This window comes from Salvelinus alpinus, chromosome 10 (genome assembly GCF_045679555.1).
Source record: "Salvelinus alpinus chromosome 10, SLU_Salpinus.1, whole genome shotgun sequence".
Lineage (NCBI taxonomy): Eukaryota > Metazoa > Chordata > Actinopteri > Salmoniformes > Salmonidae > Salvelinus > Salvelinus alpinus.
The window spans coordinates 30,760,282-30,780,143 of record NC_092095.1 but is presented as its reverse complement, the minus strand read 5'-3'; the positions used below and the strand labels follow the sequence as shown (position 1 = coordinate 30,780,143).

The following is a 19,862-nucleotide window of genomic DNA, read 5'->3' as shown; positions in this document are numbered from 1 at the left end:
ATCCTCAGGGCCTCGAGAAAAAAAAAAGGCCTCAGTGTCTGCTCCAAGGACACACAATCCCTCCCCCTCGCCTCTCCTCACTTCGTAAATCTTCGCTGAGGAGGACTGCAGACCCTCAGACATCCGACAGCCAAACCCAGGCCTGATCTGCTCCAACTCTCTCAGCTCAGAGAGAGGCCATTGTGTGTCTATGTATCACAGCACTAATTTCCCTGAACGGAGATGACATTCTGAGGCTCCAAAAGCAATTTGGCGTCAAGGCAGAACTGATCCAGCCTCTTGCAAAGCGCTGACTGTAGAAACATTAGAAGCTGATGCAACATTTACAGGTTGCTAAAGCAGGATATCAAGAGGGAAAAGCAGGAAGTGCTTAATGTCTTCTAACCAACTGCTGCTCCTGGACATAGAGCGTGCTTGAGGTAGTGTACTATACATGTAGATTTAGTAATGTTTAGTTTAGTGACCGTGTGGACAGCAGGTGTGGAATGATGGCCATGATACATAGCTAGAGAGGACACGTTAGGGACAGATCTACAAGTGCTAGGGGGGGGGCTGGTCCAACTCAAAAAATGACAGCCCTCCCCAACGTCAAAAATATTTTCACATGACCCTTCCCTTGTACTGTAAAATAAACGGAACACCCTCCCCCCTCATAGAATTAACTCAAAATAATGTTAACGACCATGTGTTTATAAACGTGGAAATCGTCTTTGTCACTTCAGCATGCTTTTGTTGCACAGATGATGCCGCGCAGGGCTCCTGGCCAGATGATTGACAGTGCGCTGACCACTCTCCCTGCCTGTACATTGCAATCAAAGCCGGCTGCAGGCAATGATCAGCTAGGGAGAAATTAGATATTTATAATTATATAAAATATATGCAACGAATATGCACCACACAGCCAATAAACAAAGCATAACGATTTCAGGCACTTCAGTATCATGGTTTGCGTTTTCAACACCAATAAATAGACTATGTCAATATCAACAAACATAAAATACATCTCTCCCTACCTTGTAGGCTTACCCAGTATCAAACGCGTGTCTTGACATTAAACGTTTTGGTGTATTGTAACAGATGTCTCTTTCCATTCACCACTTTGGATTGATTGATTGATTTTATTTGTCAGTAAAAAAAAAACATATATACACAAACATTTTTTTTAAGTGACCGGGATTGCACAATAAACTTTTTCCATCGTGGTCCCAATATTTTATGTAAATACATATACAATTACATAGATAAAGACACATTACAGAGATAGAGAAGAAAAATTCCTCAACCTCCAGATGAGTATGAGGAGGGAGTTTAAGTACACTTCTTACAAGCTTGTTTTGCTGGTAGCATATTCTTTAGATGTTTGGGGCTGCTGGTGACCCATGATGTGCAGCATAATCAAAGTGACACTGGACTAGTGCACTTGCCAGAGTCTTTAGGGTGTCTATTGCTACGTTTCCACCCAATTGCTGACAGTATTTCATGTGGATATTCAAAAATCTTCATAAAAACAATATGCCATTTTAGTTTCCTTTACAAAATGTTTTGCGCCGGACAACATGACAGAAAAAGATTTGAATTTAACAGATATAAAATGTAAAAAATACAGACACCCATATGCATTCAGATCCAACCTGTTGGCCAAATGAGCCACATTTACAGTTGAAGTCGGAAGTTTACATACACTTAGGTTGGAGTCATTAAAACTCGTTTTTCAACCACTCCACAAATTTCTTGTTCACAAACTATAGTTTTGGCAAGTCGGTTAGGACATCTACTTTGTGCAATTTTTCCAACAATTGTTCACAGACAGATTATTTCACTTATAATTCACTTTATCACAATTCCTGTGGGTCAGAAGATTACATACACTAAGTTGACTGTGCCTTTAAACAACTTGGAATATTCCAGAAAATGATGTCATGGCTTTAGAAGCTTCTGATAGGCTAATTGACATCATTTGAGTCAATTGGAGGTGTACCTGTGGATGTATTTCAAGGCCTACCTTCAAACGACGCAGTCGTCATACCACTCAGGAAGGAGACACCTTCTGTCTCCTAGAGATGAACGTACTTTGGTGTGAAAAGTGCAAATCAATCCCAGAACACAGCAAAGGACCTTGTGAAGATGCTAGAGGAAACAGGTACAGAAGTATCTATATCCACAGTAAAACGAGTCCTATATCGACATAACCTGAAAGGCCGCTCAGCAAGGAAGAAGCCACTGCTCCAAAACCGTCATAAAAAGCCAGACTACGGTTTGCAACCGCACATGGGGACAAAGATCATACTTTTTGAAGAAATGTCCTCTGGTCTGATGAAACAAAAATATAACTGTTTGGCCATAATGACCATCGTTATGTTTGGAGGAAAAAGGGGGATGCTTGCAAGCCGAAGAACACCATCCAAACCATGAAGCACAGGGGTGGCAGCATCATGTTGTTGGGTGCTTTGCAGCAGGAAGGACTGGTGTACTTCACAAAATTGATGGCATCATGAGGAAGAAAATTATGTGGAAATATTGAAGCAACATCTCAAGACATCAGTCAGGAAGTTAAAGCTTGGTCGCAAATGGGTCTTCCAAATGGTCAATGACCCCAAGCATACTTCCAAAGTTGTGGCAAAATGGCTTAAGGCCAACAAAGTCAAGGTATTGGAGTGGCCATCACAAAGCCCTGACCTCAATCCCATAGAAAATGTGTGGGCAGAACTGAAAAAGCGTGTGAGAGCAAGGAGGCCTACAAACCTGACTCAGTTACTCCAGCTCTGTCAGGAGGAATGGGCCAACCTTCACCCAATTTATTGTGGGAAGCTTGTGGAAGGCTTACCGAAACGTTTGGCCCAAGTTAAACCATTTAAAGGCAATGCCACCAAATACTAATTGAGTGTATGTAAACTTCTGACCCACTTAGAATGTGATGAAAGAAATAAAAGCTGAAATAAATCATTCTCTCTTCTATTATACTGACATTTCACATTCTTAAAATAAAGTGGTGATCCTAACTGACCTAAAACAGGGAATTATTACTCAGATTAAATGTCAGGAATTGTGAAAAACTGAGTTTAAATGTATTTGGCTAAGGTGTATGTAAACTTCCGACTTCAACTGTATATATTAGTCTGCATAATGGAAGAGAAGCTTAGGCCAAACCCCATAGATCTATGCATTTCTTTGTGTCAGATGGCTACTGTCTGTTGTACAGATATAGACGTACAGGAGAAGGGTAATTCATACATTTTCATACAAATATACAAATATTTTGTATAAAGATAAGCATCATATTGTTAGATTATAGGAGTAATTGAAACAGTCTTCCTCAACTCAAGTTAAACTGTCGGAGTAAGTTGGAGCGCCGGGGCACACTGCCTTCATATCATAGGCCTCCAGTAGCTAAAGCTTAATAATAGCCACACCAATCCTTCACAAACGTTTCTAAACTGTATTAAGGTAATATTAAAAGTAAGTCAAGCTATTGTTTATAGGGAAAATACTATTAGTATAGAGAATGTAAACCAGGGAAAAAACACACAACTTTCCCCTGTGCTGGATAAAAAAAACAGAACCCAAAACAAAAAATGTAAGTTTGACAACCCTCCCCTATTTTGGGCCATCCCTCCCCCCAGTAAATGTTGATCTGTTCCTTAGCCATTTGCAACAGATGCACAGTAGATCGCAACCAATGAGGAAAGAATTTTCATCCATATGGCATGGTTGCTTCCACCACAGCTGTCACTTTCTCTACAGAGCAGTGACACATCCCTCGGAGCGAAAGGAAGAGATAAACCAGAGCAAGGTAAAGCTCTATATCCACATCTGATGTCATATTGGCACACAGACTCACACAGATCCAGGTGGTGTATAGCCAAAACCTGACTAGTGGGACCACATGGCGTCTTTCCCAACTCCTGTCGAACATGCTCCAGTTATAATACTGAAAAGTGGGATTCAGAGTGAAAGAAACCAACACTGCAACTGCATTCAAACAAGTGGGTCTATGCCCTGCCTTCCAGAGATAGATAATGAAAAGACTAAGCAGTAATCAGAGAAGAATTATAAGATGAAAGACTGAGGCAAACTGTGCTCCCTTCCCCTCCTCCTTGAGGAAATTACTTTTACTTGTTGTTTTTCTTTTTCTCTTGCAATCTCAACAGTCCTTTTCTGTGCCTTACGCTCACATTTCCTCACTCTGGAAGCGAGGGAGAGAATGGGGGAGGGGCTGAGATAGTAGACAGAAAGGAGGTGCAATTACAACAAATATATCTTAGACTCGCATACAAACCCCCTCCAGACAACTATTTTTTAAACGTTTTTTTTGTGAAACATGAGCTTGATTTGCGGTAAATAGCATGTTGGAGGGAGTAAGGTATCTAAATCAAACTAAAATAGGGCAACTATAGTTTAATAATCCATCTACCCGACATATTACGATGATTTAACATTGGAACACTGTGTGGCCTACATTGACAGATCCTTGCTATTTCTTTACTGCAAGGTGGGGTATTATGTATATTATCCCTTGTAGAGGAGTTGTCATAACGTAGACCTACATGTAACTTCTTTCAAGCAGACCTCAAACACAGCTCTGCTTGGTCTGCCACTCGAAGTCAAACATGGGGTCAGGGTCAACAACGCTGGCAGTCTAGCACCTGCAAGACATTTCCATATAGAAACAGCTTCCTCGTCTAAACAAACCGCCATGCCTGTTTGAGCACCTTTCAACACAGCTGTCAGGCTGGAGGACAAATGATGGGTAGACCGCCTCTCTCGGTGTGGCAAAAAAACTTTCTGCTAATGCTCGGGAAACACAGCGCTGCCGCAAAAGTGTGAAGTTTGTCAGGTGTCTGTGTTATTGTTTGGTTAGGGAACGACCCGCTCAATCACTAATAAATGAACTGTTATTTATGATCACTGCACTGAAAACACAGAAGGTTTTGATGATAGCTGTTTATAAAAAATAAAAAATACTGTCTTGAGGAATCTTACTAGTACCCACTGGTAAGGTTTGGTAGCTTATAGTAACACTATGGAATATACTGTGTAGTGCTGCTCATCATAACAGACCAACATCTCCTCAGACCATTTCATATCTGACAATGAAAAATCTACATTAACATACGTCATATATACACTATACTGTATATACAAAAGTATGTGGGCACCCCTTCAAATTAGTGGATTCAGCTATTTTAGCCACACCCGTTGCTGACAGGTGTATAAAATCGAGCACACAGCCATGTAATCTCCATAGACAAACATTGGCAGTAGAACAGCCTTACTGAAGAGTTCAGGGACTTTCAACGTGGCACCGTTACAGGATGCCATCTTTCCAACAATTCAGTTCATCAAATGTCTGCCCCGCTAGAGCTGCCCCGGTCAACTGTAAGTGCTGTTATTGTGAAGTGGAAACATCTAGGAGCAACAACGGCTCAGCAGCGAAGTGGTAGGCCACACAAGCTCACAGAATGGGACCGCCGAGAATCAACATCTGCACAGTCCCGTTGTAGCTCAGTTGGTAGAGCATGGTGCTTGCAACGCCACCAGGGTTGTGGGTTTGAGTCCCATGGGGGACCAGTATGAAAAAAAAGTATGAAAATGTAAGCACTCACCACTGTAAGTCGCTCTGGATAAGAGTGTCTGCTAAATGACTAAAATGTAAATGTAGGCACCAGAACTGTTTGTCGAGAGCTTCATGAAATGGGTTTCCATGGCTGAGCGGCCGCATGATGCCAAGCTTTGGCTGGAGTGGTGTAAAGTTCCCTGCCATTGGACTCTGGGGCAGTGAAAACGTGTTCTCTGGAGTGATGCAACTGTGCACAAATTGAGGTCCATACAGAAATGGTTTGTCGAGATCGATGTGGAAGAACTTGACTGGCCTGCATAGAGCCATGACCTCAACCCCATCGAACACCTTTGGCATGAATTGGAACACCGACTGCAAGCCAGGCCTAATCGCCCGACCTCACTAATGCTCTTGTGGTTCAAGTCCCCGTAGCAATGTTCCAACAGCTAGTGGAAAGCCTTCCCAGAAGAGTGCAAACTCCATATTAATGCCCATGATTTTGGAATGAGATGTTCGATGAGCAGGTGTCCACATACTTTTGACCATGTAGTGTATTTACTTGAGCCTACAAAATAAATGGATCATGAGTCTATGGGGCGAGTAGTTTACAAACAGCTGGAATTCAAGGGATTTATCGTCCTTTGGAGGATCAAAATGTTAACATTTTGGAGACAGCAGAGTTTTCTACTTTGCACTGTTTAGACTGCACTGCTGACCCTCACTGACTTCAGAGTAGCCAAGTGGAAACACACGTCAGACTGGCCAGAGGCTGATTATTGTACGGAGGACAATAAATGTGGATTATTGGATTTGAATATATGGCTCCATATCCTGTGTGGGTTGTTGAATGACTATGCCATTGCTAATTGAGAGGCTACTATGGATCTTGCAATAATCCAATAAGAAATGTATTAGGCTGGGGAAATTGGATTTGATATTGGGTATGAAATGAACTGAAAGAATAATTAGTTTGATTCCAATGGCCAACAGAGCCTGATTCCTTGTCACACTTTTACATTAAAATGGCTCAATTCCACCTCATATTATTTTATCATGTTCACGAGTAGAAGAGTAATGGCTACTTTTCCCTACACACCGTTTCACTTTTCTTTTGTTCCTGGTCAGACAGGAAGGAAGCAGGCATGTGTATTTTTCCCACCATTCACTGTTTCTAAGTTGCCTTCCTGGTTCCTTCCAAATTGCTGGTAGGTTTGGGGGGATGACAACACAGAAGGTGCATGGCTTTGACATGGTCAACTTTCCAATGAATCACTCTCTTATCTGTGACTGAAGAAGCCTGACACTACTATACCAAGTGGGATTTTTCATATTATCATTTCTCACTCTCAACTACATATGCGGTATCTAAAACAGCCACGGTTGCTAAATACTATAGGTTCTGGGTGCTGAGATGACTAAATAATATAGGAGTTCTACACATCCTATTTCTATGGCTGAACCACATTCCACCCCAGAGTAGAGCCGTGCCAAAGAAAACGCTCCAGGCAGGCCCAGACTGCAGGGCCATGGTTTAACCCATGCTGGGAGTCTTCAGCCTCATCCATCCCAGGGGAGAAATGTACAGTCTGAAGCTAATAAGCAGGTCAGCTGTTTGAGCCCACAAGCTCTCCTAAATAGCCACAAAAAACACATATCACAGAATGATATTGGATGACTTCATCAAAAGGTATTTTCCACTTGCTTAGATCCGCTGTGATGGAGAAGAGGGGTATAACTCTTCATCTTCTTCATGTGGAAAAATTGCATGAAGAAGTATTGCTGAACCACAAGAAAGTTCTGGGAAAACACGAGGGAGCTAAATCCCAAAGAGTGACTTGATGCAGGTGCACGGCAAGCCAATGGAATGAACAAATTCCAAAACCCTCAAATAAGCTCTGCAACAGTCTACTGCATGTTGGCAATATATGTCCTACAATGAAGCAAAAACAAGGTCCTATCTTTAACTTCTGTGCCCCAATGTGGCCCAGTTGTATTGTGTAAAGTCTGGTTTCATCAAACACTTTAATCATGATTTCACATCCATATGTGCAGTGAGGGTTGACAACTTTCCAAGCCAAGACTGATGCAATATTATTGTTCTTCTTATGAAGGTACACAATTAAATGAGGCCACCCAGATGACTTCACATAATCCAAGTGATGCGTCATCATGAAATTAGCCGTGCTGCTACTGAATGCAAACCGTAGCTAGTTCCAATAGCCTAGAGAGAGGATCCTCTCCCAATCAGCAAGTTTGGCAAAGCCAGTTTGCTTTTGTGACTCCCAAGCTCCCAAGGCCAGGAAATGTGATGGACCATGCCTCCAGATCTGAGCGCTGAGCCAATGTGTGATTTTGTGCAGGAGCAGCCTGCATCCTGATTAGTTTAGAGGGCCGTGGGGCTGGGTGGAGTGTGTGTGGGGGGGGGGGGGGCTTGGGAGTCACGAAAGCAAACTGGCTGTGGTTGTGGTGGTTCCAGACCATGTAATTACTCCCACTTAGCAGGAAGAAAAAAATAACAATTTCTGTCATAACACAGGAGCGGAATTATGGTTGGGCAGCCACCGACCACGGCCCACTCTCCCGTACAGGTTGTTCTCCTAGCTAGCAGACACACAAGGCACAATTAGTAATTTCCCATAATACCCCAGTGAAGGTTCCAGCAGCTCCTCGATGGAGAGATACTGGTGAGTCAACGTTTCCCTCTGAGCCTAATGTAGTCTGGAGAGGAACAATAGTCTGCCTTGTTTGAACCCAAGCTGAGAGAAGTAGACCAAACCTTCTGAATTGACTTGTTACAGTTCACAAATGGTTAATTGGATGATTCATTAACATTAATGAACATGAATGTTTATTAATGTTAATTACATTAGCCACTGAGTGGTCCATTACGGAACCAGTCATTGAAAGACCTTAAGACCAATACATATGCACTGGTGATGCGTGGGTTGACTCATAACCCACAGTCCCCGCGATTATATCCACGGGGTTGGCAGGTTTAGGGTCATGAAAAAAGAGAAAACGATCCATTAAAAGTCCATAAATGTATCATTTTTGTGCAATTCATTTCTATAGGCTACATTGAGGTTTTGCTTTCATTACTTGTATCTGGCGTTAGGCCCTAAAGCTTAGGCCTAGGCTACGCACTAACTGTAGTGCGCCAAATACACGCCAAATGCTTTTGGGAACTTGGGAAGAAAAAGTTAACGTCGATCCACTGAGGAAAAAAGAATAACTCAATAACAGAAAATCTGCGAAATGGAGAGTTGAAAATAAATAGAAGGGAGGGCCAGAACAGCAGTCTAATGTTTGGGAAAGATTTGGTGAAGTGTTAAAAGAGGATGATAGCAGTGACGGCTAAACGGCTATGTTATGTGTGATGATTGTGAGGCGGTATACAAATTCGACAACCACAAGATTGGGACTTCAAGGGAATTGTACTGTTCAGATGGGTTAAATGGAATAGTATCCTAAATGAAATCTGGACACTGACTGTAGGTCCATAACCTCTCACATAGCCTAATATAATATTTACTCCTGCAGAATTAAGCAGTTATTGCAGTAAAATGATACACCAAATGTACATTTTGACTCAGGAACAGAAATATTTATTTATTTTAGCATCTTGAGAGAATGAATGTGCAGTTAGGGAACGTCTGTAAAGGTGCTATCTTTATCACCATCATAAAAGCTGATAGTATTTCAACCACATAAAATATTAATTCAAGCTGTCTGAAATCTTATAAAAAAACCTGTTGGGTCATTTTAACAGCTTTTAATTTCATTAAAACCGGCCAAACTGATCTCATTTGGAAATTTTGCATGGAAAATCCTTCCTGTATTTTGGGAATTATTGTATTTTCTACCCGGGCCCTAAATGTCTTTGCTGCATGAGAGAAGTAGAGATGGAAGAGGAAAGCAAAAATAAAAATGTACCAATGTCAACTGCATTAAAGCATTCATTCTATCGATTTATGACATTATTCTGGTGAGCATGGGTTTATTTACTGCCATCTTCTAGGGCAACAAGTAATGACAGAAGGGAAGCTGAATGTATCTAATTATAGACAAGTTGACAAATAGCCTACCAAAATGTTGGAAATTATAAGCAGAAACATAAGCCTATCTAAAAAATGATTCCGCCGTCTCTGACTGTACAGCGCATTTTCTCTGTATTTGCGGTTAGTGTGGGCATCATATTTCCACTTTATCACATATAGTCAAGGAAATGGCGGATGTGTTATTAGCAATTGCAGGCGGGTGACAAACAGCTGATCCACGCATCACTAATATGCACATACATGCAAATTTTTGTATGAAACAAAAATTGCATCTGATATAACATGAAGTTTCACGGCAAAATAGTCTTATTTATATTCTCTTCTCTCAGCAACACCTTGAAATGTATGACTGAGTGACAGCCAGAAGTACTGGGTAGCCCGTGTGTTTGTTTTCTTGTGGGAAGCTCCACAAGAATACATCATTCCTCTCTTTCAAAGCAAATATAAAAAGATTGGTGTCCATACAATGGAGTGTGTGTGTGTGTGTGTTTGTCTAAAGATGGTTAAGAAGCCTATGCCATTTTTTCTCTTAAAAGGAAAACTGCCTGACCTTTGTCTATGATGGGTTTGAGGAGATTGACGCTCAGCAGACGCTAAGTAGAGTTATATGAAACACATTCTAAACTGCTGATAGAAAAGGAGACATTTAGAGTTTCATTCCATAAATGCAAGCAGTCAGTCAGCTCCTTTGATTGACGAACTGTCAAACAGATTGACATACCCTCAAGAAAGACATATGTTACACATATTGGAGAGTATTTTTCTACCACTGCCAGAGCATTGCTTGGATATATGCAACTGTCTTAATATCCTGGAGATTTTATTTGATGTTTGATAACCACAAAATCGACAGGAGTTACAAACACACTAGCACAATGAAGAGCAGGCCCCTGATGTAGCCAGGTTGGCACAATGCCTGGGAATACTCACTGGGAACTGGGGTTGGAGGAAGGAGAAGGAGAGCCACCATGGAACAATGTCTGCTTGGAAGGAGATTGTCTATTTGTGAGAGGCACAGAGCTAACCACTACACCGATGATACAACCTAATGGATCAGCTAAATGGCCATGCATTCCAGACCAAACAAATTGCAGAAAACGGGCATCTTTTAGCTATTCCTGCTATTGCTAGACAATGCAATACATCACAGTACTACTATATGTTTTCTTCAGCATTTCCCATTGGTCTTCTTTCTCTCTCCTTTTCTCTCTCTTTCTCGCACCGGCAGACACACACACACACACACACACACACACACACACACACACACACACACACACACACACACACACACACACACACACACACACACACACACACACACACACACACACACACACACACACACACACACACACACACACACACACAGATAACGAGCATGCTCACTGACAACACTCAACCCTGATATTACCAGTTTGGACAAGCATTCTTCCTCTTCGAGGGGGCAGGAGTTTTGAAACAAAGAATAAGAAAAGCCTTCGGCTCCTTAGCTCTGATGAGAGCCGTAAGTTTGTTTTCAATTTAGGGTTATCCCAGGAACACACAAGTTTCTCCAAAAATAGGCAGTATTACAGAAAGGGGATGGGGGAGGGGGGGTTGAATAATGAGCACCAGATGCCTTACCTTCGGTGGTAGCCACATTCTTTGGAGCTTTGGTCGGTGTGTGATCTGTACTCGAACTAATGTCAGAGGAGATGCTGGAGCTACCTTTACCTGTGGACAAAGAAAACATACATAGATGTTACACTCATGAAAGATTGTCAATTGATATTGATAGGGCGAGATATCTGAAAGGGTTTAACCAACAAAAGAATAGCATACTATGGAAACATGGAGAGCCATCTCTGCTGTCCTTTAAGACTTCTGCCTCCCTCAGTTTCAGTTGGACATTTCACCTTGGCATGTGTTCAACATTTTTGTTGGTTGCTTCCTATGATAGTGTGTCCCCTCTTCCATTTGGAATAGGAATCACGTTTCTCCTTTAACCCCTGCTTCCAAGAAAACGGAAAAGACAGAAGGGAAAGGCTGTCCTGTCAGAGAGGGAAATGAGTAATCACATACGATCCGCGATTGCAGTTTCATGGGTCCTCTTGGGCCATGCAGTGTAGTGGTCCCAGCTGTAAGCAGTATTCTGTATGTAGAATAACTAGATGTATGGTCCGTACTCAGTAGTACACAGCTTAACTATATACTGTGAGTTCAGTCTAGATGGTTGGTTTCTAGCTGTTTTCTTCTCCATGAAAAGCTGCTGATGACATGCTCTCCTCTCACTCCTCTCCGAGGGCCAAGAGGCTGTTAGTGGACATTATTTTTTTTACTGCACCTCATTCCTCCGTCAGATCATAAATGCAGCCTTGTGGCTTCGCTGAGCTGAAGCGAGGTCAGTGCCTTCACCCAGCGTGAGAGCCTCCTAGGTCTTCCCAAACAGTTACACCCACACAACACACGCCTATGTACACATACTTATACGCACATCAAGGCCACTCATGGACATGGACTAGACAATGCCAGAGAAATGTGGTTAACATGCATGAACGCTGTGAGAGGAAAGTAAGAGCGCTGGAAGATGGCAAGTGCAAAAAAAGGCTGCCCCCAGGATACAGTTCAGCTTAGCCGTTGAAAAAGGCAAAGACGTCTTAACACCTTATTTGTAATGACTGTACTAAAACCTACCTCACCAGACTAGTAATTTTCAAGTGCAACTTCCCCCTCCCACATAAAGTCTACACACACACACACACACACACACACACACACACACACACACACACACACACACACACACACACACACACACACTCTTTTAGAGGAAATATAATGCAACTAATATGTCTTTCATGTTCAAACTGCTGTATGATATCGGCAACATATTGTGGTGACATCATAGAGACAGCACATCTGCTATGGTTTCCACCAAATTGAGTCACATCATCATGATAGAGAACCATATAGATGTTAAAGTAACTCTCCAGTGTTTCCAGATTTCTATGAAATATGACCTACAATTAATTACAATACGAGTGAAATTGCTTTCCTTACAATTTTTTATTTAATAAAGTATGTTAAAAGTCATATTTTCTGTGTTGGAATGGTGTGGGCGTACCCAACAACAGAATGGTGAGGGCGTACACCAATCGTAAAAAAATATTAATTTAAGTAGACAGTTGAATGGTCAGCTCAACCAATGAGCCAACATAACATCATGTTCTGTGATGTAGCAACCATGTTTGAGCAACCATGTTTGAGATACAAGTTTGAGGTGTTTTTTTTATCCTAACGCTTAAGAGTTTTGAAATCTGCCACACCCCCTTTGAATCAGCTTTTGTTTTGTCAAAGGAGAAAAACATGCAGATGTTTAAAAAAACATATTCTATGGGATTGTTTTATCTATAAAACTAACTTAATTAGTTTAGAGCACTTTACACATTTGTTTTGGGATCCACCCCTGTAAACGTTATTTGCCTAATGACGCGCGAGTGGAGGAGGAACATCTCATTTCAAGCAAGCGCATTTCCATCCATTTTCACTCTCCTCGTCGACTCTCCTCGATTAACTTTGACCTTTTTCAAAAGGAGGCAAGAGAGGACGGAGGAGAGAGGACGCAGAAGGTGAGCAAATCTAATTGATAAAAGGCCCCCGTCTTTGCTGAGATATTACTGGAGAGAACATTAATTTAACAGGACGAGAAGCAGGAAAGAGTTTTACAAATTGTGCCGACCTCATGATTCCTGTCCTTGGAGGGAAATATCAGTACGTAGTTGACACATTCAGAGCAAGTGGACCTGTGAAAGGCACCTGAGAAATGCTTGTTGACATTTCTGGGAAAAAAACGTCCTTTCCTGTCTTGTGCTTATATAATGTGTTGGGAGAGCATTGCTCAGTTTTAGTTACTGAAGTGTGATTTATTGTGGGGGACACTTGGAAACAGATGTGTAAATGGACCGAAATACACTCTATAAAACACATTAATACAATTCTGTTTGACAACCTTAATATTAATATTACTTTATGCATAACTTGTTTGCAGGTTTCCATTGGAGCTGCATGCAACTTATTGTGCTACAGGCGACATCCCTTGGGTAAACATAGGCTAGTTCAGAGTCATCTCCTGTGGAGCAAAATTAACAGCTATGAATCCTAAGCCACCCAAGTAGTGTTTAAGCTGATTCTCTCTCCCAAATGATTTCTGTTGTAACACAATAATATGCATTTACATAAGGAGTGAACCACAAATGGTCTAATAAACTGGTCTGTTAAAATCTGAGGGAGAAGCCTTGAGGTCTGAGGTGCTGAACTCGGCAAGAGTTGATGAGGTATGCCAATCTAGAACACAGTAACAATTGAACACGTAATTAAGTACTGTAAATTAATATCCCAAATAGTCCTACTTTGTAGATTTCTATATTTTGACCTTGGTAGAGGAATTATGGTATATGTATGGTCAGTGATGGAAAAAGTACCCAATTGTCATACTTGAGTGAAAGTAATGATACCTTAATACAAAATGAGGTCACCCAGTAAAATACTACTTGAGTAAAAGTCTAAACTATTGGGTTTTAAATATACTTATGTATCAAAAGTAAAAGTATAAATCATTTCAAATTCCTTATTTTAAGCAAACCAGTTGGTACAATGTTCTTGTATTTTTTTAAATTTACGGATAGCCAGGGGTACACTCCAACACTCAGACATCATTTACAAACAAAGCATTTGTTTAGTGAGTCCGCCAGATCAGAGGCAGTATGAATGATGTTCTCTTGATGACTGCGTGAATTGGACCATTTTCCTTGTTCTACTAAACATTCAAAATGTAATGAGTACTTTTGGGTATTAGGGAAAATGTATGGAGTAAAAAGTACATTATTTTCTCTAGGAATGTAGTGAAGAAAAAGTTGTCAGAAATATAAATAGTGAATACAGATACCCCAAAAACAACTACTTTAAAGTATTTTTACTTAAGTACTTTAAACCACTGTGAATGGTATGTGTCTCAGTCAGAAATTAGGCTATTTGGATGTAAGTGTCATCTTTTATTTTACTAGGCAAGTCAGTTAAGAACAAATTCTTATTTACAATGGCGGCCTTCATTGGCCAAACCCAGACGATGCTCGGCCAATTGTGCGCCGTCCTATGGGACTCCCAATCACAGCCAGCTGTGATACAGCCTGGTTTTGAACCAGGATGACGCCTCTAGCACTGAGATACAGTGCCTTAAACCACTGTGCCACTCAGGAGCCCATAGGTCCTTCCATGAAATGTGTATCTTGTAATTTTGACAACATAGGCTATTATCACAATTAACAATCCTTCTATCGCATCTTTTTTATGTCCCGATATAGGTTGTCACTATTATGCAATGAGGTCTGATGTTTACTTCCCATACAGTAAAGTCCCCTCACCTGGTACAGAAGGCCTATTGGGCTATAGGCTAGATGGAATGATCATGTGCATAAAATAATGTCTGCCATATAACTGGTTATAGCCTACTTCACTTTAAGAGTAAACACCCTGGCATGCCTTTTTGGTACAGGAAAGCTCTATTTTTGTATGCAACAAAATATTTGCTATTAAATGAGCAAGGATGGATAAAGGCCTTCTGAAATTATACTAATTAATTCAGTTGTGGAACAGCACAGAAGATTCCATTATATTCTAATACAAAACCATCAAGGTTGAATTCATAAAATATAAGTTCGTTCTCAGTAGTTGGTTGCCCTGGCGAATGTTTCCTTCAAAGTTTGGGCATTCCAAATACTCACCCTCACTTCCATACTGTTTCCCATTGTTCGCACCCATCCTAAAGAATGCATAATCTACATGCAGAACTCATTGGTATCCAAAAAAGCAAACATCCAGGATAAGCGTCCACACACTATCATATATAAAAAAGGAAATGATCACATAGAATTAAGGTAATTCAAAAATAATCTTTGTCATCGAATGGTTAATCCAGATGTTGACAGAATAACGGGGAAAGAAGACGTTTCGGTTTTTACGCAAACCAATCCAGACTAGTTTCCAAGACGGTACGGGAAGCATAACTTCTCTATCCAAATAGTTTGTTTAACTCCATAACTTTGGGGCTGCATTGTTCGAATAAATCCAGCATCAGAATAATATCAAATATACGTTTTAAATTAAACCCCCTAAATGCAAGCAGCTGTTGCGGGTTGCGTGCAGTCATGGAGGCGTCCAGAACCATACCCAATAACTTTTGGCAATGAAGGGAAAACGCACTCCGCTAGTCTAGATTTAAAGAGACAGTGCACCTTATTTAAAGGGAGATGATGAAATAAATCAGAGGGAACCCCTTCAGTATACAATAACCTAGGCAAAATTGTACATGAAGCAAATGATACAACATTGGCATTGCACAGCATGATAGGCTATGATGAGCACATATTAGCTTTTGAACATACAGTATGTGATTTGAAGGATGTGCTATATATGTACATATCTATAACTGGTTGTGTCTGAATACCCATACTAGCTTCTAAATAGTTTGCAAAAAATAAACGTTTATAGTATGTGACATTTCGAAAATAGTACTCTGAATGCGTTATCTAAATGGGCAATTGCGTTGATTCCCGCCATTCGTTCATTTTTGTACAGCCTGTCAATTTATCTTATTATCAGCTGTTGTCAAACACGTGAGTCGGAAAAGATTAGTGTGAATTTTAGTAGATTAAACCTTGAAATGAGTATGCAGTTTAAGTATGTAGTATGCTAGTATGGCTATTCAGACACGACCTCTGTCTACGTTTGTGACAATTTACTACTCTAGTAGTACTACCACCAATTTCCCACATGAAACTCCCATGACCAGGCTCTTTAACTATAAGTGGACATGGACACTATTCAAGTGTCAGTATTTGGCCCTACTCTTTAAATGGGAATGACTTTCCTGAGCATATAATAAGTGATAAAACTCTATTATTGGAAACTTTCCATTGTTAATACGTTTAAACAGGAATAGGAAATATCAAGTTATGATATTTCTATCATCCAAAACATTCATTGAACTTCCTTTAGGTATCAAACCCTGTGGCCTTTGTGTTGTACTGACCATGGGAAAAAGTTAAATTCTTGTTTTGCTAAATTGCACAATCCATGTTTATACACTTATCATGGAAATACTGAAGTGTGTGTCTGTTCTATTGTTCCCAAGACATCATTTAACAGAAATAAGGAAAATAATTGGTAACACTTTACTTGATACCCAGCGTCATTACACGTTATGACACGGTCATAACCATGCCATAATATGTCTTAACAGCTGACATAACCTGTTATAATATGGTCATAACACTGTCATGACCCACATTTTTACAGCTGTTGTGACATATTGCGTAATTTTATGGTTGGTTATGACGCCTGCATAAGAATAAAACCTGAACATGGTTTCAGCCTAGCTCAGTGCTTGCTGTGGTGGTGAGGCAGCAAGCGGGAAAATACGGAGCGTAAGGGTTGGTAAAGTTCTCTAGTTGCGCAGTGATTGGCTCAGTGTTCTGTCACTCATGGGGACTCTACAGGTAGAGTTTGAAAATTCAAGCCCCTTGGGTGCTGCAATAGTTACATTAGAAGTTCCCATCCAAGAAGGCTCAAGGTCATCACCTTAGCTTTGATTGGACTGATCATGTCAACATCATACTTTCAAAATCTTAGCTAGCAAGCTAGTAGTCATCATCATGAATCAAGTCGACAATCTAATGGCAAATCCTTTTCACTCCTTGCTATATGAAGAGAAATAATAGATAAAACGCATCGGTGCTCATGGGCCATAAATATATTTTTTACCTTTATTTAACTAGGCAAGTCAGTTAAGAACAAATTCTTATTTTCAATGACAGCCTAGGAACAGTGGAGTAATTGCCTTGCTCAGGTGCAGAACGACAGCTTTTTACCTTCTCAGCTCGGGGATTCGATCTTGCAACCTTTCAGTTACAAGTCCAAAGCTCTAACCACTAGGCTACCTGCCGCCATTACACAACAAACATTACACAACAATTTGGAAATCGCAAATTCATCAATGAGTGGTTTGGAAGGAATCAGTGGCTAACTGCAAGCATTGCAATCCCTAGCCTGCTATTCAGTGGAGTGGGTGTGTTGTCCAAGTCTAGGTCTAAGGGTCTCTTTTCCAAGCTTAAAAGGATAAACATTCAAAGTGGGCCATGCTGTCAATCCAGCATGACTTCTGCCGCGCTCAAAACAACTGGAAACTCGGACCTGGGAAATCTCAGACTTCAGTGAATTCAAGACAACTGGGGACTCAAAAAAAAAGAAAAAAAGAGCTCCGACTGGGAAAAAATGTTTTGAACGGTCATCCAACTCAGAATTGGAAGTCAGGAACTCGGGCCTCTTTCTAGAGCTCCGATCTGAAGATCCCTGACGTCATCATGATTCAACCTTGTTATTTCCTAGTTGTCTTGAAAGCACCATACATCCAGAGAATGCGAAACTTTGACGACAAAGTTCGATGACAAAACTTTGCTCACGAAAGGACCGCCGCGCCACCTTCCTGTTAAAGTGAGCACAGCACAACAAGGTGAGTTCAAAAATGTCTTGTATGCTGCTTCATAAATGATTTAATATGCAAGGGAGATATGTATACTGTAGCTAATACTAACTGTATGTTGTGTAGTAAGCTGTTAGTAGCCCATGTGCCTTTCCCCTTATAACTTAGCCTACTGTTCTGACTTGGTGGTGCACCTGTAGCATATAGCCTGTTTTAGAGAAATGTCATCATCAAATATTGTAAGAGCTTTAATTGTCTGCTTATATGCCCCCTTTATTTTCCTACGATTCTGACTTGGTGTACAGGTAGAATACTGTAAGAACGGCCCATGTTCTGAATTCTATCGCTGTACATTTCAAAAGTGCTAAACAAATAGTTATATTGACTACGTCCGTCCTAGCTCGCTCATTGTCTTAATCAAAATTACGGATTGCCTCAACCGCTCGTCGTCCCATTATGCCATAGTTTGTACATTTCAATCGTCAGTAGAAACCAAATTTGATTAAGCAAGTCAGCCATATCAGCAGTTTTTTTTTAATTCAGTAAACTGTTTCGCTGCCAGACAAGGCTCCGCTGATAGCCAGGTGTAGCAGTGGTAAGGTGTTGGGACAGCTTTATGTAGTCCCTAACAGTTTGTGGTCAGCATTTGTCACCATTACATGCTGACCAGACTGGACACGTCGCAAAATAAATTTAGAAATCCATGTTATTCAATTATTGCACCCACACTGCTCGCGTGCGCCAATGAGCGTCTGCATTGCCAAAGGCTAAAATAGAACTCCTTTCTATTTCTGATGCAGATCGCACTGAAAGTCTCTCGCATCTCCTCATTGGTTATACCCACGTGGGTGATTGAAAGATGAATTGTTGCCGGTCGTCGTGGTAATACTATGAAATTTTAGATGGACCCTCATATAAGTTCAAAGATGAAAAAGCCTGGAAGGAGGAGAGATGACTAGAAGCGATTCGGTTGGCTGTTTTATGTGTGGATTAATTGTCGGGGTAGAGGACCTTGTGCATTTCAGGTAAAATAACAACTCAATGTTTATATCCCAGGACAAATTAGCTAGCAACAGCAAGCTAGCTAAATAGGACAAATTAGCTAGCAAGAGCAAGCTAATTAGCCATACGTGTTTAATGCTTTTCGACCTGTCCCCAAATTAATGTCATTGGTTCTGAGTTTGTTTTGATATTTTAACCTGCGTGTCATGATCGCGTCTGGTGTAGGTGTACAAAATACATTTATGCACGTTTGCGCACGCACGCAGCCGGTTTCGGTTCCGTGTTATAGTGCAAGTAATGTATTATTTAGTGTTGTGGCTTTGCTGGTATGCATTATAAATCTCACCCCACCAAGACTTACATGCTAAAATCACCACTGGGTTATGGTATGGGCAGGCATAAACTAGAGACAACACCATTGCATTTTATTGATGGCAATTTGAATGCACAGAAATACCATGACGAGATCCTGAGGCCCGTTGTCAGGCTGCCAGAAATGTTCAATTGGTATCAAGAGACCTAACGTGCGCCAGGAAAACAATCCCCACACCAGTACACCACCGCCGTGTTGGTGATTGCATGCCCACTGGAGCTGCTTCTTGTTTTTACCTGATAGGAGTGGAACCCGGTGTGCTCATCTGTTGCAATAGCCCATCCAGTTGTAGGTTCCAAGATGCCGTTCTGCACACTAGTGTTGTACTGCGCCGTTATTTTTCTGTTTGTGGCC

The 19,862-nt window shown here is 41.0% G+C and overlaps 1 protein-coding gene across 1 annotated transcript in view; it reads right to left on the bottom strand.

Moving 5' to 3' along the window:
- LOC139531887 (F-box/LRR-repeat protein 7-like) overlaps nt 1-15,983 on the bottom strand; it is a 31,896-nt gene extending 15,913 nt beyond the window's left edge. The window contains exons 1-2 of the mRNA XM_071328826.1: nt 15,378-15,983; nt 11,242-11,331 (exon numbers count right to left, since the gene is read on the bottom strand). Of these exons, the coding sequence (XP_071184927.1) occupies nt 11,242-11,331; nt 15,378-15,414 (127 nt within the window). The 5' untranslated portion in view covers nt 15,415-15,983. The remainder of the gene's footprint in view (nt 1-11,241; nt 11,332-15,377) is intronic.
- Nucleotides 15,984-19,862: the final 3,879 nt, after the last annotated feature.